The 20,174-nt window shown below is 42.7% G+C and overlaps 1 protein-coding gene across 7 annotated transcripts in view; it reads left to right on the forward strand.

The window, feature by feature from the left end:
* LOC138825047 (transcriptional enhancer factor TEF-1) overlaps window positions 1-20,174 on the forward strand; it is a 263,945-nt gene that overhangs the window by 200,522 nt on the left and 43,249 nt on the right. For 5 of the 7 annotated variants that reach the window (XM_070019409.1, XM_070019407.1, XM_070019408.1 and 2 more), the window contains 5 exons: window positions 5,865-5,876; window positions 6,716-6,850; window positions 7,993-8,039; window positions 8,771-8,832; window positions 9,839-9,963. In XM_070019409.1, coding sequence (XP_069875510.1) covers window positions 5,865-5,876; window positions 6,716-6,850; window positions 7,993-8,039; window positions 8,771-8,832; window positions 9,839-9,963 — 381 coding nt within the window. The remainder of the gene's footprint in view (window positions 1-5,864; window positions 5,877-6,715; window positions 6,851-7,992; window positions 8,040-8,770; window positions 8,833-9,838; window positions 9,964-20,174) is intronic. The other 2 variants (XM_070019403.1, XM_070019405.1) reach the window with 1 other exon arrangement.

Genomic DNA, 20,174 nt, shown 5'->3' on the forward strand with positions numbered 1-20,174 from the left:
TTTCTTAAAGAAGTGATTTTCAAGCAAATTGCTGTCTTTCCTTCCTTGTACTATGCCTTTATATTGCTGAAAAAAGTATATTTGGAGAAAAAAGTTAAATAGATTTCAAGAGTTTGGGGTTCATGGTTTTTTTTTTCAGATTTTTTTCTTTACATTTTTTCCCTCATGAATAAATTAGATTTATTTTTATTTTTTTATTTTTTGGATCGGTCGTGGAGGCTGAACTCTGGGCTTGGGCACTGTCCCTCAGCTCTTCAGCTCAAGGCTACCACCCTACCACTTGAGCCACAAAGCCACTTCCGACTACTTTTCTGCTTATGTTATACTGAGGAATTGAACCCAGGACCTCATGCATGGGAGGCAAGGACTCTACCACTGAGCCAATTTCCCAGCCCTGGAGTCCTATCTTTAAACTGATAGTTCATGAGTTGTTGTTTTAGTTGTTGTTGTTTTAGTATGCTGTTCATTAACATGGCAGCTATAATATACTATAGATGCAAGCCCATGGCGTTTACCTATTACCTTTAAAGGTTGTCTGTGGCTATTGCCTAAAGAACATGAGAATTTATTTTGCAAAACAACAAAAGGTGGAGAATCAGAGGGGGAGAAACAAGGATAATGTCGTCAGAAGATGGATAGGGGACCCTCAGCCTCTCAGCTTCCACAAAACACAGGTCCCTGAGATCCATACAAGAAAAGCATTTCAGGGTAAATAGCGAGAAGGAGACACTCATTAGGTGAAAGTTTTAGCACAAATTCATTTTAGTATAACAAGTTGAAGTAGGAAAAAAAAATTTCCTGCTCTCTATGCAGGAAATAGGAGTTAAAGACTTGAATTGGTAGTTTTTATCTGTAGTTTTTCTACTTTCTGAGTTGGGCCTAATACATGTGGTCTTGCCTTAGACAATGGTTTGGGGTGAGTGAGATGGGTGAGGGCCACACAAAACCTTTAGGACTTTTGCCAGATAGAGGCTGCATTTTTTCAGTCTCTTTACTCAGTTGTCAAGAAACCCCAAATTTTTACTATTTCAAAGTAGAAGGCAGATTTAGAGAGCCCTCCTATGTCTCCTAATCATATAACTTAATATTAAAAAAGTATGGTGGGAGGGATGCTTATCTGCTTTTTCAGTTTACTTCCTAGGTTTAAGTTCTGAGTCTGGCTCTTCAGATATTTTCCAGTAATATAATTTCCTTGTCTCCTCATCTGTCTGTCCTACCTCATTAAGACCTGGGTAACATTCAGAGTCTGATCCATAGATCTCCTGGAGTGTTACAAGCCCACTCCCATTCCCACTCCAGCCATATGCCTTTGTGATTGTACCCTGACCCCATATGTATTATATCTATTTCTTAAAGAAAAGGCAGTCAGAGGAACAGCTTTACAGCAGCTTTGCTCTGCTTCATGAAATATGAAAGGCTGTTTACTTAGTAACAATAACAATTTGGGGCTGAGGAGTTTATGCGTGACACAGATTGCTGGACCGTGTGGCAGGAGCCATGAGCTATAGTGATAGTATGTTGTACCTGAAATTGGATGGTGGATGATTAAACATACCACAGGCCCAGTGCTTTTCCCAATTCTGCTCAGGTAGTTGGGGTTTTGTTCTTTAGCATCCATCTCTTCCCTCCCTATAAGCAGTCTATAGTTCCTCTTTGCAGGTCATGGGCTCCTTAGTGTTCAGTTGGGAACAGCAGGCTTGCCCGTTCTTTCCTCAGCCCCAAATCATCTTTTTGTGGTATCATTCTTTGTAATCTTAGGAGTTGAGAGATTTCAAATCAATAAGGAAGAGGCAATGTGAACTTGTCCAAGCTAGTTTTTTCTTGTGCTTGTATGTACAGAGAGAGGAAGGAGGGAGGTAAGGATGGAGGGAGAAAAGAAAGAGAATTTCCTGTAATCTAAGGCATTCTGAAGTTAACTCAAATAATTCAAAACAAAAATAATATGCTCATTTTTGTAAATATCGACATCCCAGAAATGTTGATAGGTATAAGTAGAATTAAAATAAAACTAACCAAGTATACAAATGTAGCACACATTTTTTTTTTTTTAATTTTGTTTTTGGGTCCGGTCATGGGGCCTGAACTCTGGGCCTGGGTGCTGTCCCTCAGTTCTTCAGCTCAAGGCTAGCGCTCTACCACTTGAGCCACAGCGCCACTTCCGGCTTTTTTCTTTTTGCTTATGTGGTGCTGAGGAATCGAACCCAGGGCCTCATGCATGCAAGGCAAGCACTCTACCACTGAGTCAACCTCCCAGCCCTGTAGCATACATTTTTATATGTACTTCACTTATTGAATAGATTAGTCGTCTCATTTCTAGTATGAGATCAGAGGCAAGAATAGTGTAGAACCTGTAAAAGGCCAGGATATTAGACCTGAGTGACACAGGGAGGCTATTTACCAGGCCTCACACTTACAGTAATAATTTTTCCAAAGGCAGGCATGCAACTCTGGGCTGAAAATGACAATTGAGACATCTATCCATTGAAATCTCTGAGCTCGGCACCCTTCCAAACTAGCAACTCACTATAAATGGGTTTGTGGCCAGCCTCTCCATCCTGATTTCCAGAGCCCTGATGGTGCTTATTATCTATCTCCAGGGTTACTTTAGGTTTTAAACAAAACAACAACAAAAAAAACTTAATCTTTTTAATTTTCACATAGATGAAGGGGTGATGTTATAAAGTTAAATGAATAGAGTAGCCCCTCTGCAAAAGATAGGAAATCACTAGTATAGATATTTTAGTCCATTTGCAGAAAATTGCCTATTCTCAAATAGATAGGTCAAGTGCACAAAGAATCACTACTTGAGCTAAAAGTTTTATTCCACATTTGGCTTTACTCATCAAGACAGGCAGCCAAGAGGTATCCAGAATTTAACATCCTGCTATCTTCTTACTAGCAGGGTTTTTTTTGTTTGTTTGTTTGTTTGGTTTGTTTTTTGTTTTTTGCTAGTCCTGGGGTTTGAACTCATAGCCTGGGCATTGCCTCTGAGCTGCTTTTCCTCAAGGCAAGCACTCTTGAACCACAGTGCCACTATCTGCCTTTTCTGTTTATGTGGTCCTGAGGAATAGAACCCAGGACTTCATGCTTGCTAGGCAAGTACTCTATCACTAAGCCAAATTCCTCCAGCAAGATTAAAAAAAAATTCTAGCTATACATATTAAGATGTTTATATTTATAGTAGAACTTGCTTACTTCATAGGATGATATTAGAGAATAAATTCCACGTCTTTATTTTGCAATGGTAAAAATTAAGGAGTGTGAGCTGATTTGCTTAAAGGTAGTATTGCCCACTCCAAGTCAGGGCCAAGTGTGGCATCACACCTGCCTACCCAGCAGGTATCCCCTTGGCTGGCTTAGAGTACATGGTGCAGTTGCTTTGCTTTTTTGCTTTTGATTTTTCATCTTTTAAGGTACCTGGTAGAGTACCTAGGTAATAGAGGGCTAAGTTATAAACAGGGGAAAAGAACGTAAGAAGTTGAATGATGTAAACAGCAAAGATTATTACTTTTTCCTTTCCCATACTGCTTTCTCTCTTTCAACAAAAAAATTTTAAAAAATTTTGTGAACATGTTGAAGAACTTATAATAAACCTAGAAGAGGGAAATGTTTCAGGACTCTCCTAATAAAAAATGGTTTATACAAATTTAGGAAACTCATTTCCATTTGGATCTGGACTTTGGTTCACAAGTGTGCCCCACCCAAGTGTGCCAAACAGATTTTGTACTTGGGCAAGGAGAATTGCCTGTCATCAGCATTTCATAAATATAGAGCTCTCAAGTCTGTGAGAGAGGCCCCATCACATCCTTCTGGACTAGAGCCAGCCCCAAGGGCTCTTTTGTAAATTTTCTTCAACATTTACACCAGCATGATCAGTTGCTTTCCAAGCTCTCTTTGCCTGGGTACCAGAAAACTTGTAAAGCTTGTTCTATGCTTAGGAATGCGCCTGTGGTCATACCTACACCATTACCTCAGTTTCAGAAATTGTCTTGTGAGCATTTATAGCCTCTTGTTAGGGGTTAAGTGGCTTTGGGGCTATAGTACAAAGTGACTGACCCAAAGAGAAATCAGTGAACTAGAGTTGATAGCAAGTTATTCTTATCCATGAGCTGAATAGATATGACTACAAGCCACATTTTCTTTTTCCCTTTTCTCTTTTTCTTTTTTTTATTGTCAAGGTGATATACAGAGATGTTACAGTTACATAAGTAAGGTAATAAGCACATTTACAAGACACATTTTCTATCTGTAGGTTTCTCTCTAAGGGGATGATGGGGCAGGGGCTGGGTGAAGCTGCAGGATCTGTGGATTTTGTCATTTTTGGTGTCTGTATATGTCTGGCTGGGTTCAGTTTTGGGTTTGTGGGCATATTGTCTGGCAGTTTATCATAAAAACCCATCTCCTTCCAGACGGGGAACCCTCTAGCTCCCCACATCTATCTATCTGAAATGTTTCAGATTCAGATTCAGATTAAAAACAAAACAAAAACCAAGTTACCTGAGGAAGTTGATTTGAGGTTAGAGCATTTGACAGGTTAGCATTGGAGCCTTACATGGAAGAATGCCAGCTGATAAGGAGATAACACCATCTCTTTGAGTTACCTGGGGCCATTGCAGCAGGGACTAGTAATCCTGCAAGCTTCCAGGGCCCTCTTGGTGTCATTCAGCTAAAGCACAACATGACAGATATTCACTGCACCCCTGAAAAGCCAGATTAGATTCTCATTCTTTCTAAAGTTTTCATCTAGGGGAATGTAATAAGATATAAAAATGTAGGCAAAGCCTGGCGCTGGTGGCTCGTGTCTGCAATCCTAGCTACTAAGGAGGATGTAATCTGAGGATTGAGGTTCAAAGCCAGCTGGGGCAGGAAAGTCAGTGAGATTCTTATCTCCAGTTAACTACCAGAAAACCAGAAGTGGCACTGTGGCTCAAAGTGGTAGAGGGCTAGCCTTGGGTTGAAGAGCTCAGGGACAGCATCCAGGCCCTGAATTCAAGCCCCATGACTGACAAAAAACAACAAAAATGTAGGCAAGGACTGAAGATTCTCTCTACTCCCCTCTTCTTATCTTCTTACTTCTTTTCTACCTCCTCTATGCCTCCCTCTGTCCCTCTCTTCCTCCCCTCTATCATTCTCAAGTGTTAACACAAGCTTTTTGAAAAATACACATGGTGTTCATGGTGTTATAGGTCAAAATGGTACCCACTCTGCTAGAGACTCTGGGTTTTTCTTTGAAGCCTCCAGATTCTTTCATTGGGCTTTTGTTTTCTTATAGTCCTTTTGGCCTTGCCTTTGGCACCTCAGTATGTTTATTATCGATCACTTTTGGTTAGGTCTGTAAACATGGACGCCGCCTCCCAGGTGGCACTGAGTGTCCTAGCTACAGCTGCCTTTGACTATCCTCACCATGAACTCTGAATGGCAGCTGAGGAAGAAGTCACTCCATATATTTTGGTATTGCCATCATTTTGTTCTATTTTGATGGCATCTGGGCCCTGGGTTATAGACCTTCTCTCTGCATGGGGCCTTTTTGTGCTTTCCAAACATGCAGCCCTGCTAATACCAGCAAGGGCTGCTACATGAGGTGTCTGACCATTGTTCCATCTGTTCTAGAGTCAGATAAAGGGGCTGTTGAGGAGGGGAAGCTTCTGTTTATGGTAGTTATTGGGTATTCATCTTGATAATCAGCTTTCTAGATAGTCTTGGATAATACATTCCTAAAATGTGGGAAGAAAAAAAATGCTATGCATTTTATTGTACCGAATTGTATTGTGTTTGTATGCATATATATATTTGATTGAAGAAGAAAAGTAATCCTGCCTTTGTACACAACCCTTTTATAACAAATTGTTTGTTATTGTGTTCAGGTTACAAGCATGGTAAGTATTTTCACCAAACTGAGTAGTATTCTTGTATTTTAGCTGTGCTTGGCAGACTTTTTTTTTTTTTTTTTTGCTAGCTTTGTGTTATAAGTCTTGGCTTTTCTAGAAAAGATCCCCATTTAGAAAAAGAGGAAACCACTCACCTGTAGTGTTCCCTACTTCTTTGGCTTTCCTAAGAAGCCCTGTAGCCTTAGACCCAAATGGGGATTCTGGGGAAAGCATGTGCCTCCTGCCAGCATGCTGCTTGGCCCACCCCCTGCCCACCTGCTGCTTCTGAGCTGCCCCCTGCAGGTCACTGCCAGGGCTTGACCCCAGCAGAGCCTGGACTGTGGCCCCCAACAGCAGGCACATATACAGGGCTCTCCAAGTGCTCTGTAGATTGTTCTGACCCAACCCACATTCATATTTCCTCTCCCTCCTCATATCTATACACCTGAAGGCAAGTCCTTTTCTGCCCCTACTGTGTTAAGTAATTGGAAAAATCTTCTGGAAACTGAAATATTATACACATGCATGCACACGCGCGCGCGCGCGCACACACACGCACGCACGCACACACACACACACATTGTCTATTCTTCTCAGAGGCTTTCTGTTCTATTGAAAAATGGATTTAAGATTTTAAAAACAAAAACCCTGCCACTGGGTATTCTTAGTGAAGAGTTCTAGAAGGCTGTTTTTGCCTCCTGGCTGTGTTTATTTATCTGTGCATGTTTGCTTTTCTGGCCCCTGTTGTGGCTCTGTATTTTAGTCCATGTGCTCGTGGCTGTGCCTGTTTAACCTGTCTGGGTGCCATGCATTCTGTATTAAGTCAGTGTGTCACTGTCATCTTCAAGGATCAGACTGCAAAGGACAAGGCCCTGCAACACATGGCAGCCATGTCATCAGCCCAGATCGTCTCTGCCACTGCCATTCACAACAAGCTGGGGCTGCCTGGGATCCCACGCCCCACCTTTCCTGGGGCACCAGGGGTAAGTCAGGCCATACATCAGGAGTGATGACCACTAGGGATAAAGAAGATTTGATATGGTCATGCCTCGAGCCTTTCACCTGGCACTTCTTATTAGCTGGGTCGGTTGTACAAAAGGACAGAGATCACATAGTATTGAATTGATGCTGGCTGCAAAGTGATAAAAGAAAGAATGGAAGGTTCCAGAGCCTAGAGTTTGAGGGAATGGAAGAAAGAGAGGAAGAGGAAAAAGAGGGCAAAAGGAATCAATTTGTAAAGACATGGAATTAAGTATGACATTCTAATGCCCTTAGATTATGGAGGTTATGACCTATGTCTTTAGTTCTCTTTGTCTTTTTCCTGGCCCTTGGTCTCTGTTCCTATGTCTTAGGGTCATTTGATTACAACTAACCTCCAAAGGACCAAAATACTCTGTTGGTATATTCATTTAGCCCCCTACCAGGAGCTGAGAAGCATTATATTATCATCTCATTTAATCCTTAACGCTTCTTGAATAGTTTGGTGTTATGCCATTACAGATGAGAACATTGAGGCTACTTTAGTGACAAAGCATCAGTGTGGGCAGCTTTTATCCAAGTCACATGGATAGTGATGTCAGCACAGTTCCAAGTCCTTCAGACTCCAAAGGCTGTTTCCTTTTTTGGCTAGGTGCCAAATGCCCCAGGGACATAGCAAAGAAGGTACCTGTGTTGCTTCTCCAAACTCTTGGCTTTCTTGTTCTGAGCTTTGTCCACTCCTTTTCTGGGCCTTGCACATTCCTAGGGATGTACTTGAATGCTGCAAATTGTGGAAGTGGAATATTACACAGAGAGCCCTTGAGAATGGAGAGAGGGAGAGAAGTATGGGTCTGTGCAGGGGTAAAGCAGGCCTGTGAAGTCCTGTTGAGCCTCTGCAGTGCACTGGCTGTGATAGGTATGGTTAGAACTCTGAAGAGCTACTGCTTAGTCTCTTATGCTCATTATTTTTAGGAGCTAAAGAAGTCCTAGGTTTCTTAGTCACAGTTACTTTTGTGCACAGTGGTGACCATGTCTATACTTGGGGTAGGTGATGCTACAGCTGGTGGGTGAAGGGAATTTGCCTATCCTTCAGCAGGACTTGAAGTGTGTATACATCCTAAATTGTGCTTTGTCTTTTGCCTTCCAGTTTTGGCCTGGAATGATACAAACAGGGCAGCCAGGATCCTCACAAGAGTAAGTCAGGGATGGGGTACTGACAAAGTGGGAGGCTTGGTCAAATCCCATACTGGGGCAAGTTTTCCCTGTGTCTGTTTGTCTCAAGGACTAGTAGAGAAATAAAGATATAAGCTTCCCCCATCTTCCTTTAAAGGCTGGGAGTTGCAAAGGGACAGACGTCTCTGATCCAGGTGTGATGTGTGAGCACCTTGTTCCCACTTTCAATAGTAGTAGTCATCCAGCTGGGAACAGGAAACAGGGCAGAGCTTGGGTTCTTCCTTGCCTGAGAAGGCAGAAGAAGTGGTTCTATAAGACTTTTCTATTTGGACTCTCTGGGCTATGAGTGGCTGATGGAAAATCCTACAGATGCCTTGGAGCAAAGAAGCTTAGTACAGTGGAGTTCAAGACATTTTGAGGATAAAGCAGAAGTTGGAGTGTTTGACCGAGAAAAGGAGAGTCTGAAGCATGTCCCAAACCTTGCCTGGACATGATAATTGCTGACCTTCTTCTCTGTGGGGACAGAGGCAGCTGTCACAGTATGTCCAGTCCCATTGAACTGTCATGAGGCCTTGTGGATCCAAGGCAGCCTGCTGGCCTCACTAATGGAGAGAGCGGCCACCTCTGTGTTGCCAAGGCCTTGCCAGGGATGTACTGTCCCCTGTAGGCAGGGAACCATACAGGACAAGGGGGGAGAGTTGCCTTAGAGAGAGGCCGAGCTGTATAAACACTTCTCACCCATTTGTCTCCAGTGTCAAGCCCTTTGTGCAGCAGGCCTACCCTATTCAGCCAGCGGTCACAGCCCCCATTCCAGGTGAGTCTTCCTAGTTCTCCTCTTGGGACTGAGTAGCCTCCCACTCCCCCCACCCCAACTGGTTTCCAGAATGGGGTGATGCTTATCTTTACCACAACTGTACATTTCTTCTGTCATATAGAATAATAACTGCCCTTTTCCCATTCCTTCCTGAGGAAAAGAACCTAGCTTGGAGCTCATGTGGGGCCCAGGTCCCTGCGAGGTCCAGAGTCCCTTCACTCACCTTCTGAGTCTTCAGATGGGTTTGTAAAGGAATAGGAAGCCTAATCACTTTCACTTAAGACAGTGGACATACTCAGAAGGGGAAGTTGTTGCGGTTTCCTACTTCTCATATGCAGGCTGAATTGAGCAATTCAAGTCTTAGCAACAAATTAATGGTTTTACTCACCCTTTTAGAGATTTCAATTCTGTGTATCCTTTCTGTAAAGGACAGCTTACCTGGAAGTCCAGAGTAGAAAATGCCTAGTCAAGCAAATTCTCCTATTTCCCTCCCACCAGATTCTCGAGTAAACTGCTCAGGGTACTGCATAAGAACCATTGTTCACCAGATTTACCCCAAACTGAATTACATGTTGCCCTCTGTTCCAATATTATGGGGCATCCTAAGGGAATATTCTGTAATGTTACTGACCATTTTAAGAAAGCATTGCAGGGCATGCCTAGGTCTCACAAAACGTTTTTGGAGACATTCCCTCAAACTCCTTAGCCATTCTTAGTCTGGACTCCTTTGTCCAGGATTAGCTGTCCTCTTACCACAGTTTTAACCTTAGTTCAAGTTGGCTTCACTAGGAGCTTATACATTTTACTTGTTCAGCTGGTCCCTCTCTCTGGGATCCTTGGCCCGAATGTTACCCCTGCCTGTCTGATTCCACCCCTGGAAGGTAGTGGAAAAGGGATCTTGACTTCTCCTTCTAGGTCATCCCTTTTTAGAGCCCTAACCCATTACTGGCCTGAGTTCTGTTGGGAGACAAATGGACAACTCTAAAGGTGATGATTGTTTTTTCAGGGTTTGAGCCTGCGTCAGCCCCAGCTCCCTCAGTCCCTGCCTGGCAGGGCCGTTCCATTGGCACAACCAAGCTTCGCCTGGTGGAATTTTCAGCTTTTCTCGAACAGCAGCGAGACCCAGATTCGGTGAGTGTATCAAGAGAGGTGTGTCTTGACTCAGGATTTGCTTCCCATCCTCTTTCACCTTCTTGCTCTTCAGTCTTTCATCCTTTTCCCTCATTCCTGACAGGTAACCTGTGTGAAAACAGACTTGGAATAGCCAAGCATCCCCTTACCCTTTCCTTTTTGATGTATGTCAAACATTAGACCTACATGTTTATTGATGCTCAGACCTAGAGGGAAGACCCTTTGTAGGCTCTGTATCAAATAAAATTTAACCATAGGTATCATTTATTGAGCCTTGCCATGAGGATGGTATTGTGCAAAGGTATTGAGATATCTCATCACTTTATTTATTTATGTTTTTGGTCTGTTGTGGGGCCTGAACTCTGGGCCTGGGTGCTGTTCCTCAGCTCTTCAGCTCAAGGCTAGTGCTCTACCACTTGAGCCACAGACCACTCTGGCTCTTTCTGCTTATTAGGTACTGAGGAATCGAATCCAGGGCCTCATGCATGGGAGGCAAGCATTCTACCACTGAGCCACCTCCCAGCCCCTCTCATCACATTTTATCCTCACAGAAACCCTATAGGGGTAGGTACTATCTGATAGATGAAGTAAGTGTTTAAGTGACTTTCCAAAAGCCGCATAGTTAATATCTGATGGATTAAAGATTAAAACTCAAGCCCAGCATGGTGGCTTAAGCTTGTAATACTAGCTGCCTGGGCGTCAAAATTACAGGCCAACCAAGGCAAATAAAAGTTCTTCAGACTTCCAGACTCCACCTCAACCAAAGGCTGGATGTTGTGGCACACACTTGTCATCCCAGCTACAGGAAAGCACAGTGGGTGGATGTGGTAGCTTATGCTTGTCATCCTAGAGATATGGAAAGCACAAATAGGAGGGTCAAAGTCCATTTGGCCTGATTGGAAATCAAGACCTATCTTGAAAATAACCAACACAAAAATGGCTTAGCACATGGCTTAAACAGTATAGCCCCCTAACTATCAACGTAAGGTCCTCAGTTCAAAAGTCCCAATAAACTGCCCCCTTTCAAAAAAAAAAAGATTGAAATTCCAGTCTTTTAATCTCCAAAGCCCAAACAACTATTATTCTATACTGCTTTTCCAAGTCTGGGTTTGTTGTTTTTGTTGTTGTTGTTGTTGTTGTTTTTTATTTTTTTTTCAAAATAGCAAGTTATCTTTTTTGGGAGAAATAATGAAGTGGTACTTGGACAGCTGAACATAGAATGCAACGCATGGTAATATCATAAATACCAGTAACACTGGCATCTGGACTCTTATTTGTCATTTACTTCTTTCCCTTCTCTCCCTACCCATCTTGTACCCATCGTCTCATCATTGCCCATACATATGCGATCCTCCTTTCTTTCCCACCCCATGAGCCTGTACCCTTTCTTCACACCCACTCTTTGGCTGCAAGTGTGAGTGCTGCATCTGTGTGTGTGGGTGAGCCCCAGGCAGAAATTGAAGGAATCATGAGTTAGTCTTTGGGATCCTCACCAGCTCCTTTCCATACTCCTATCTCTGTACTCTTCCCATTTCAGAAGCTACCCAAAGCATGTAAATCTGAGGCTCATTGTGTGTCACCAGCTTTGCTGTTACTCTGTTATCAGGAGAAAGTATCATGGACATGCTTGAAGTCTGTTGTAAATAACCAAGATAGTATGCATTGGAAGTGACCTCCATAGTGAAGAACTGTGCTCCACTTGTGGAGAAAGCCCCTGTGAGTGGGTAGTAGGAAGATGCCTTTGGCAGAACTCAATCAGCCATCATAGGAGTAGAGACAGGAAACTATGTGGTGGTCACTGACATGCGCATGTAAGAATTGTGAACTCTTAATAGCTGGTAGAAAAATAGAGCTGTGCTGAGTGCCAGTGGCTACTCAGAAGGCTGAGGTCTAAAGAAAATCTGTAAGACTTTCCTTCTCCCTCCCCTCCCCTCCCCTCCTGTCCTCTCCTCTTCCTTCCTCTCTCCCCCTTCCCTCCCCTCCCCTTCCCTCTCTCTCTCCCTTTCTTTTATTCTATCTTTATTTTTTTAAATTTTTTATGTTATTATAAAGGTGGTGTACATAGGGGTTACAGTTATGTAAGTCAGGTAAAGAATACATTTCTTTTTGGACAATGTCACATCTTCCCATATACTCTGTTTTTTGTTTTGTTTTGTTTTGTTTTCCCCAGTCATGGGGCTTAAACTCTGGGCCTAGGCACTTATACTTGAGCCACAGTGCCACTTCCAGTTTTCTGGTTGTTTATTGGAGATGAGAGTCTCACAGACTTTCCTGCCTGAGCTGACTTTGAACCGTGATCCTCAGATCTCAGCCTCCTGAGTGGCTAGGATTACAGGGTGAACCACCAGCACCTGGCACTCTCTCTCTCTCTCTCTCTCTCTCTCTCAGTTTTGTATTCCACTTTATCTCCAATAAAAAACAACTAAAAAAGCTGAAAGTGAAATTTGATCAACTTGTAGAACTCTAGCCTTGACCAAAGCTCAGGGACAGGTTGTGCTAGGCGCTGAATTCCAGGACACCTTCCCACCCCTACCCCCCTAACACAGAGTAGTATAATCTCAGAGCTGGTTTGAAGCCAGCTCAGTCATGCTCTTACCTCCAATTAACTAGGAAAAAGACAAAAGGGGAGATGCTACTCAGTTGTTAGAATGTCAGCCTTTTCAGTGAAAGCCATAAGTAAGAGTATGAGGCCCTCAGCTCAAGACCTAGGACTGGCACCCTACCCAAAAGAAAGAGGAAGAAAAAAATATAGAGCCGCTTCAAGGCTAGGGAGGAAATAAGAAATAAGGCAAATAGGTGTAAAGTAGGTTGGCGCCTGGGGAAGTTACAGTGAAATTGCTGAGACCAGAGGGATAGACTGCCTGGACTGCCCTTCTTCAGAGATTGGGAACTTTGAAAGAACATTATCACTAGTGGGTTAAAACCCATACCTGTGGGGTCATTAAAATAACAACAGAAGGATTACTTTTTACCATCTTGTACTTCCTGTTGTTTCTGGAAAGGGCACATGGTCCTTTGGTTGAAGGCTGGGTGCTGTCCTTCTGCTTCCTGTAACTCATGTTTGTACAGCACCCTATTGTTTGCAGAGTACTTTGTTATTGACTTTTGCATTCTGTCTTCATAATGCCTAGCAAGATAGGCTTTATCGTTCTCCTTTTACAGAGGAAGAAACTGAGGCTCAGGTACATTTAAGTTATTTAGGGTATTTAGCTGGTAAGCAGAGGAGTCAGGAGTCCAAATCTCTTATCTTCTGTGTACTTCTTGTCTCTACTGCATACTACATCAGTTTGGAAGGTCTCTTGAATTGCCCATCTAGTCTGACCATCTCCTGGGTGAGCAGCCTTTCTACCTCTGCGTGGGGCCATTTTTAGGAACAGAGCTCCAAGGCACTAGGAAGCAAAAAGCCCCAATATGATTTTTATATCCTTGGTTAGAAAGACCATGGACAGTAAAAAAGATGTTTTTAAATAAGAGCCCCTCCCTCCCCCAATTGTTGCTATATTCCCAAAATGTGGACCTGTCTGGTCTCAGAATGCTCCTTTTCCTCTTTTTATTGTTCCTGTTTTTTGTTAGGCTTAACATTTTGAGTGACTAGTTGATTTATTCAGTCTATTGTGTAAACATTTATGTGCAACTGCTTGTGCAAAGGAAAGGCTGTAAAGGAAGAGAGATCTCTGCTACCCAGACGGGCGGCCTCAACCCTTGCAGACTATAGCATCTAGTGAAGGGGATAGATAATTAGGTGTGAATCATTGTGACATGTGGCAACTGCTATGGAGGAAGGATGCTGAAAGCAGTCCGTGAGGTATTGGAGGGCAGACTTCTCGGTGGAGGTAACCATTAAGCTGTGGAGTGGAAGATTAGGTATGGTGGAATAATACTGAAGCACATTGCAGAGGTGACGAACCTGATGTGTATAAGGCCATGAGTGGAACTAGAGACTGTTTTAGTAGAGCCAGGCCTTACCAAGTCTCAGAGCAGAATCCAAGGTACATATTTCATATATTTCCAGAAGGACATGTGCTAAATGAAAGGCTTCAACTGGATTTGAATTTTTACGGTTAAATAAAGTTTAAAACCCCCGTGTGTGACCTCAAAAGCCTTTGGTATGAGTCAACACCCTTGGGTCCCTGAAGAAACTGATTGATGGTAGGTCTATTAGTGAGGAACTGGGTGCCGATGAGACCATTTGAACACCTACCATATGCCAAACAGTGTTTCAGCATTAGAGATATAGCAGTGGAGGAGATAAAGTGTTGAAAAAGACAGTATCTGGTCTGTCTGTCTCTGTCTGTCTGTCTATCTATCCATCCATCCTAGCTATCGTATCTGTCTTGTCTGTCTGTCTATCTGTCTATCTAAAATCATTGTGTATGAGGCAAGCCAAAATCTGCAGATGATCAGGTTGCTTATATGAAATGTCCTAGTGTTTGCATACAACCTATGGACATATTTGTCTATACTTTAAATCATCTCTGAATTACTTACAATACCAAATTTGTGTAATGCTGCAGAAGTACTTGTTCTGCTATGTTACTTAGGGGAAAATGTCAGTACATGTTTAGTGCAGGTGCAGTTTGTCCTGGTGAGGGAGATAGTTTCAGTCTGAGGCTAGTTAAAATAAGAATGCATATTCCATAGGCTTGATATTAATTGTACAACATATGCTAAAGGATGTTAAGTACCAGTGTGACAATTGAAAGTTATTTGTTATGTCTAATCTCAGCCAGGCACCCATGGCATAATCCTAGCTACTCAAGAGGCTGAGATCCGAGGATTATGGTTCAAAGCCATCCAAGGAAGAAAGACTGTAAGACTCTTTATCTCCATTAAAAGACTACTGAAAAAGATAGAAATGGGGCTGTGGCTCAAGTGGTAGGATACTAGCCTTGAACAAAAGAAGCTCAGAGAGACAGTACCCAGACCCTTAATTCAAGCCCCAAGACTCACACACACAAAAAGTGTAATTTCAGAGCTGAGTACGTAGCTTAGTAGCTCAGTGGTAGAGTTCTTGCTGGGCAAAAACTATAGCATAGGCCTGGGTTCAATCCCTAGCAAAAAAAAAAAAAAAAAAAGTATACTTTCAGAAAGTATTGATAATAAAGTCAAATGTACCTTTGATGATATTAACTTCTATTAATAGTATCAGATATTGCCAACCAAAGCTGCATTACTGTTAAATTATTTTGCTATAGCCTCAGTTTCAAAAGTTAATATTACTTGCAGTTTTTTTTTTTTTTTTTTTTGGGTCAGTCGTGGGGCTTGAACTCTGGGCCTGGCCATTGTCCTTCTGCTCTTTAGCTCAAGTCTAGCACTCTACCACTTGAGCCACAGCAACACTTCTGGCCTTTTCTGTTTATGTGGTGCTGAGGAATCGAACCCAGGGCCTCATGCATGCGAGGCAAGCATTCTACTACTGAGCCACCTTCCCAGCCCCGAGCATATTCTCTCTCTCTCTCTCTCTCTCTCTCTCTCTCTCTCTCTCTCTCTCTCTCTCTGTCTCTCTGAACTCTGGGCCTCGGCGCTGTCCCTCAACTCTTCAGCTCAAGGCTAGTGCCTGACCTTTTGAGCAACAGTGCCACTTCCGGCTTTTTTCTGCTTATGTGGTGCTGAGGAATGGAACCCAGGATCTCATGGATGCAAGGCAAGCACTATACCACTGAACCAATTTCCCAGCCCCGAGTATTCTAAAGATATGAACATTTGTTTGCAATTTAACACTAAGGATTTAGATGTATACAAATGAATCATGGAAAACTGAATATAGGATGTGTGTGAGTGTGTGTGTGTATGTGCGTATGTATATATGTATGTACGTATGTATGTATGTATGTATGTATGTATAATTGATTCTAGTGGAATTGTGGGGGAGAAAATTTTTTTTGTGTGTGTTAGAGGAAAAAATAGTAGTTGGCTAATTGAAATGAAGGCAAATTAACAAAATTATTTAAAGCATTTAACAGTGTCTCAAGCACTAGGCTCTCAGAGCCTCTGATGGGTTCTTTGCTGGGCAAACACTGGTGCCTCACAAGGAACATACAGTGGCACTTCAGGACCAAGAGTATGCTGAAAAATTTGTAACATGTGCATGGTTTCTTTGGCTCTGAGACTTTTTATAACTTCTTGGACGTGCACTTTATATTTTTATTCCATTGACAGGAAAGTTAAAACCATTTACAATACTCAGCTGGTACATTTTAGCACATTTGTATACACATAAGGCATATTTGATTTGATAAGATAGCCAACTAAGTGACCAGTTCTCCAAATCTTTGTTACATATAGATATGTACATGCATTTCTACCCTTCATAATGGCTTCAACTCATTGGAATCATGTTGTTATAAGAGCTTTTTAGTTGAAGAGCATACAGGGAGTATGGGTAACAAAGTAAGGGCCACATGCAGTATTGTTTTTTCTGTGATTTCTTTAACCATTAGCACAGGAATAGGTAATGATACTCTCTTCTGTAGAAGAGGCTTGGAGAGAGATAGGTGTCCTTTTTATTATTGTTGTTATTACAAAGGCGATTTACAGAAGGATTACAACTTCATAAATCAGATAATGAGCATATTTTTCTTTGGACAATGTCACCCTTCCTTTGCTCTCTCCCAGTTTTTCCCTTGAGATGGCAGTCTTAAAGCTAGTGGCTCTAGCCATCTTTGAGCCCTAGTCTAATTTACACCATCTCTTAGGAGGAGGGAAGACATGACTACATGCTTATGCAGCAACAAAGCTGAGAGCTAACAACCTAGCTTCCCCCCTCCCCAGCACAAGACTGTCTGACTTAGTACTACCAGCATTGCTCAAAACTCATTCTTTGGCTCACCGCATATTCACTATTGCCATCGCTGAAGTTCTCTTGCTGCAGTAATAATATTTGTACCTGTAGGAGTTAAACCTTTTCTCTAGGCTAGCACTAATGCATTATCTTATTTAATCTTTGTGAAGTAGTTTGCCCAATATTAAGCAGCCAGGGGACATGGTAAATAGGATTCAAATCCAGATCAACTGACTCCCCATACCGAGATTGTGAACAAAAGACTTGATCTATTTATATCTGAGCAGTGGACTGTTCTTGTAGCCCAAGGAACTAATGGAAGAATAATAGGTGGGTACACGCCCCCTGCTGGCTTTGAGTCCTGTGCCCACCAGACGGCCACATTTCCCCAACTTGGTGGTTGTTTATATTGGTAAGAAACCAGCAAGTCAGTCCCTCTGGTACCTTTGGCTCTACTAGAAGCTTAGAGAAAAACAGCAGAGGGTGAAAGGAAGGAAGAGTCTAAAAAACAAGGAATATTTTAGAAGTGGTTAGTAATGCTTGAAAATACACTTTCTACATAATTTCAGTGTTGTATATCAAGGCTGAAAAAAGTGTTAAGAACAAGATCCTCCACCTAGGGATATTTAAAAGGGCCTGAAGTTGATTTCTGGAGGCCAAGTTAGGCAGCTGTGTCCTTACATACATAAAACTCGTAAGCTATATACACCCTATGGGCCTGGATGGGGAGAGTAATTTTGTTGATACATCCTAAATGATTCCTTTGCCCCAACAGAGACCCAGCCCTGGGGCATAGCAGGTCCCTAGAGCCTGTCCCTGAAGCACAGCTACTCTGGCTCCATAGCCTTCATCCCTGTCCTTCCTTCCCAGGCACTAGTTGTGTCTAAAGCCTACTATAGTCTAGATGCCAAAATGACCAGGAGCCTTGAGCAGGAAGGGAGTGTGTGAAGCTTTACATAGATACGAGTTCCATATTGGAAGAAGGGAAAACTTTGGAAGGAAGAAGAAAAGAGATGATATTCTTTAGATTTGAATACTGTCTTACAGAAGAAGGTAGAAAGTTCTGTGATGTGATATAGCTCAGTGTAAATACTCATTTATGTGTGACAACAGTAGTGTTCATTGCTGGTACTAACTGAACTCTCCCCCGTAAACATGATATGCCAGGCATTTTAAAGTGGGCAGTTACTATGTTCAGTCTGTGGCTCCAGAATGGAAAGCAACATTATCAAGAGCCACCACCCGGACTGGTGGCCGTGCCTGATTTGGCTGCACCGTGAAGCTTTAACCATCCCATTTCACTGCCTTTAAACTATGAGCTCTGAAAGCAAATGCTGGACAATATAGACCCTTCATGGTGGGTAGAGAGTTGGACTGAGCTTTTTCTAAGCTCATTTTCCAAATCTGGGTTCTGTTGTTCTTGTCCGAGGTACAGAGCAAAAGGAACAAAAAGTGTTTCCACCTGTATCTTCCATCATGCACTACTGCTTTTTTTTTTTTTTTTGTGGTGGAAATACAAGTCTAATGTTGCATTTTTTGCCTGCTTTGCAGCTGCACCATTTCCAGTCTGTGAAATGGGTGCAAGAGGAGGGCAGTTAGTATACTACTGTGATGATTACCTATGGTACTATCCCTGGTGTATTGAGCATACCACAAATGCTTTTTGAAGTTGTCTTAATATAGTGGGAATTTGGGCCAGGTGATAGGATATGGGGACCAAGACAAGAATGCCTGAACTTTAAGAGACAGAGGATAAATGAAGTGGTTAAACTTCTGAGGCTGAGAACATTGATCTGATCTGATTTGATCCTGGAGATCGTGGAACAGAGGAGAACGCAGGATTGCTAAGCACTGCCTTGTGATAAGGCAGTTTCTTTTCATCGTCAGTATAAACAGTATGTTGAAATTGGCATTGAAAAAGAAGAGAGGCGAGTTTTAACTAAATTAGCCTAGTGCCTAGTTAATAGATGGCAAGTTAGCTGTTTGAACTTTGTGCTTCTGAATCAGAAGCCAATAGCTTGAGAAAATTTAAGCAAAGTTAGAGCAATAACCAGCAGGCAAGGTAGGCTATGATTTACAAGTATTCCCTGTCTCCTCTTCCCCCTCTCCCCCAACTGTGGCCTCATGGCATATGAGAATGAATGCCTGCTACCTGAGGAGATGGACGGGCTGGTTTGTATGCTTCACAGGTGGAGTTTTAGGGAAGGAAAGTCCGGACACTTGATTTGGACTCCAAGAAAGGTCTAGGCTTGGTGATAACACCAGCTCATACAGTAGATAAGTTCTTTCTCCTACATCTGGCTCTTTAGCTTCAATTCTAAGTGAGGTGGGCAGGTGGGAGACAGCCATCCTCCTAGCCTAAGGTGAGGGAGCTATCCTCATAGCCTAAGGGAGCCTAGATTCTCCTCTCAGCAAATACATCCTGCAGACAGACTCAGTCTCTTCCATAAAGTAGTTGGTCAAATGTGGGCCCCAAAATTATTCAATTTCCCTATCTTCCTAGCTACTTTCAAAGACCTAAATTTCCAAATCTATGGAATTCCTTTGTCAGGCACATAGATCTTTACTTTGGTTTGGAAAATGTAGCTGGAGCAAGTTAGATGAAATGTGACATCCATGAGGCCTGTGCAAGGAGCCTAGGGATGGTAACAGAGTATGGAGAGTGGAATGGTGAAGGACAAGCATAAACCAGGCTTCCTTTGCAGATGCCAGGCGGCTGTTTGCCTCAGTTCTGGGCAGGCTTAGAAGGGAAGTATTGCTAGGAAGCCTGGCCTTGAAGATGCTGCTGGGGTAATTGCTGTGTTGTGGAACAGGGAATGTCTGTGCCGATCTCAGATACAGCCTCTTTCTCTCCCTCTGATTCAAGGCTTGTATGGGGTCTTGTAATAATAAATCAGCCCTCATGCAGCCCTTTAGGGCCCATGTAAAACTTTCACATTTACATTTCATCTGACTTTCACATTAACTCCTGGAGATGAACAAATCAGGTGTTGTTCCTGTTGTTCAGTTAAAGAATCCAATGCCCAGGGCTGGGAAGTTGGCTCAGTGGTAGAAGCGCTTGCCTTGCAAGCCTGAGGCCCTGGGTTCGATTCCTCAGCACCACTTAAGCAAAAGGAAAAAAGCCAGAAGTGGTGCTGTGGCTCAAGTGGTAGAGCGCTAGCCTTGAGCTGAAGAGCTGAGGGACAGCGCCCAGACCCAGAGTTCAGGCCCCACGACTGGACCCAAAAAAAAAAAAAAAAAGAATCCAATGCCCAGAAAGTTCATGCAAATTACCCCAGGCCACCAAGCTTAAAAACAGCAGAGCTAGATTCTGACCTGTCTGTCATTCTTATTCTAAGCATGTCCATCACATGCTTAGAATAAGTGGTCAGAAAGTGCATTTGCCTTTCCAGATTCTTAAAGGAAGGAACAGCTGGTTTGATGATTGTCT

This window comes from Dipodomys merriami, unplaced genomic scaffold (genome assembly GCF_024711535.1).
Source record: "Dipodomys merriami isolate MVZ:Mamm:240054 unplaced genomic scaffold, mDipMer1.0.p SCAF_133, whole genome shotgun sequence".
Classification (NCBI taxonomy): Eukaryota; Metazoa; Chordata; class Mammalia; order Rodentia; family Heteromyidae; genus Dipodomys; species Dipodomys merriami.